This window comes from Condylura cristata, unplaced genomic scaffold (genome assembly GCF_000260355.1).
Source record: "Condylura cristata isolate star-nosed mole 26May11 unplaced genomic scaffold, ConCri1.0 scaffold00054, whole genome shotgun sequence".
Classification (NCBI taxonomy): domain Eukaryota; kingdom Metazoa; phylum Chordata; class Mammalia; order Eulipotyphla; family Talpidae; genus Condylura; species Condylura cristata.
In genome coordinates, this window is record NW_004567155.1 from 1,612,077 (window position 1) to 1,614,290 (window position 2,214).

At 72.6% G+C, this 2,214-nt stretch overlaps 1 protein-coding gene across 1 annotated transcript in view; it reads left to right on the plus strand.

Annotated features, from left to right (window-relative positions):
* ANO9 (anoctamin 9) overlaps positions 1 to 1,587 on the plus strand; it is a 19,637-nt gene extending 18,050 nt beyond the window's left edge. Inside the window, exons 15-19 of the mRNA XM_012734350.1 lie at positions 46 to 198; positions 714 to 861; positions 1,044 to 1,145; positions 1,214 to 1,307; positions 1,426 to 1,587. Coding sequence (XP_012589804.1) covers positions 46 to 198; positions 714 to 861; positions 1,044 to 1,145; positions 1,214 to 1,307; positions 1,426 to 1,587 — 659 coding nt within the window. The remainder of the gene's footprint in view (positions 1 to 45; positions 199 to 713; positions 862 to 1,043; positions 1,146 to 1,213; positions 1,308 to 1,425) is intronic.
* The last annotated feature ends 627 nt before the right edge of the window (positions 1,588 to 2,214 follow it).

Sequence of the window (2,214 nt, forward strand, 5' to 3'; positions counted from 1 at the left end):
GGCGTGGAGGAGCCGGGGCGCCGCCTGACCCGCTGCCCGTCACAGTGATCCAGTATGGCTTCACCACCACCTTCGTGGCCGCCTTCCCGCTCGCCCCGCTGCTGGCGCTCATCAGTAACGTCGTGGAGATCCGCGGCGACGCCATCAAGATGGCCAGGCTGCAGCGGCGCCTGGTGCCGCGCATGGCCAAGGACATCGGTCAGGCCCCTTCCTGGGGCGCAGGGAGCGGGGCTGTGGCCTGGACAGGCCCGAGCCGGTCCCCCAGAAAGACTCGCTCTCGGCCATGGGGGTGCAAAGTCTCCCTACGCCAGCCAGCCCGCAGCCCTGGCGCCTCTGCCAGGGAGGGCCAGCGCCTGCGTGGGCGAGGCCCCCGGGGTGAGGCCGGGCTCTAGGAGAAGGCTGCCGCGGGCGTGAGGGGCTCGTCTACAGCCAGGGCGGGGCAGGTGGCCGGGGCTGGGGTCGGGTGGACAGAGGGGTGCGGCGCCGGCGGGCGGAGGAAGAGAAATGGACTCGGGAGTGAGGCGGCCCGAGGACAGTTGGGGGTTCGGGTGGAAGGGGGGCAGCTGCGGGAGGCCGAGCCCCGCCCTTCCAAGCCAGGAGCAGAGGGACGCGGGCGGGCTGGGGCCGCCTGCCCAGGCCTCTTCCGAGTCGCGCCGCCGGGGCCGCCGCGGGGCCCGCAGGGTCAGGGCCCGCTCAGCCCCGCCCTCGCACAGGCACGTGGCTGCAGGTGCTGGAGACCATCGGCGTGCTGGCCGTCATCGCCAACGGCATGGTCATCTCCTTCACGTCCGAGTTCATCCCCCGACTCGTGTACAAGTACCACTACGGCCCTTGCCGCGGCGGGGCCCACCCGGAGGTCGAGTAAGGGGTGCCGCCACAGTTCCTGGGGACCCCAAACCGCCCCTTGGCCGCGGCGGCCCAGCCCCTCTGCAGGAAGGGCCCTCCCAGCTTGGGCCGGGTGGGAAGCGGCCTGGGCAGCGCCCGGGGCCTGCCCACAGAGCCCCTGCGGGGCCGCGCCCACACTGGCCGTGTCCCTCCTGCAGCTGCCTCACCGGCTACGTCAGCCACAGCCTGTCCGTGTTCGACACCAAGAACCTGCCGGGCCCCGGCGGGACACAGCGCACAGGAAACGTGACGGAGTGCAGGTGCGCAGCCCCCTCCCCGCCGGCACCCCCTGGACACCCGACCCCTGACCCAGACCCTGCCCGCCCAGGTACCGTGACTACCGCAATGCCCAGGACCAGAGCCTCTCCCCGCAGTTCTGGGTCCTCCTGGCCATCCGCTTGGCTTTCCTCATCCTCTTCGAGGTGCGTGGCGCTCCCCGCCCGGCTCCGCCCCCAGGCGCCGACGCCCCGCCCCAGGCGCCGACGCCCCGCCCCCAGGCGCGACGCCCCGCCCTCAGGCGCTGACGCCCGCCCTCCGCAGCACGTGGCCCTGTGCATCAAGCTCGTGGCTGCCTGGTTCGTGCCCGATGTCCCTCAGGCGGTCAAAAACGAGGTCCTGAAGGAGAAGTTCCAGGGGCTCCACAGCAAGTTGAGAAGCTGGGCCGCGGGGGCCCAGCAACGGCCCAGATGCACAACCGTGTAGGGGCCCAGGCTGGCGGAGGTGCCCAGCCGCACCTGCCAGCCGGCTGTGGGAGCCGCCCCTGTGCAGATGGCCTGCGTTCTGTGGTGCAGAAGCGCGGCCTGTTCCCTCCGTCGGGGTGACCCCACCACCGGTGGAACCAGGAGCCCTCGGGCCTGTCACCTGCAGGAAGCCGCCCACCCCCCCCCCCCCCCCCCCCCCCCCCCCCCCCCCCCCCCGCCTCACCCCACCCCACCTCCTGGCCAGGCCACCCTGTGCTGGCTGGGCGCAGCCAGCAGACTTTTCTGTAATAAAATGGGAGTGTTTTTGCGTAGTTTGGTATTGGTGGTGTGGAGACCCCCATGTCCTCCTGGGGTGGCGTGGGAACCTGAGGCCCTGCCAGCTGGGCTTGGGCCTGTCCTGAGCTTCGGAGCCCCCTTCCCGCACTGAGCTTCAGGGCCCAGGAGCCAAGCCGCTTCCCGAGGGAGGGGGAGGGGCGCAGCACCCCGCCTCCACAGGCCCCTGGGGGCTGGCTGAGCCGGTCTGGCCTTGCCGGGGGCCCAGGACCCGGCCGCGGCCTGGGAATGTGCCGGGTGTCTCCAGCGCTAGCCCGGGGCCCTAAGCGGGACTCGGCCCGCCCTCCGCGCCGGC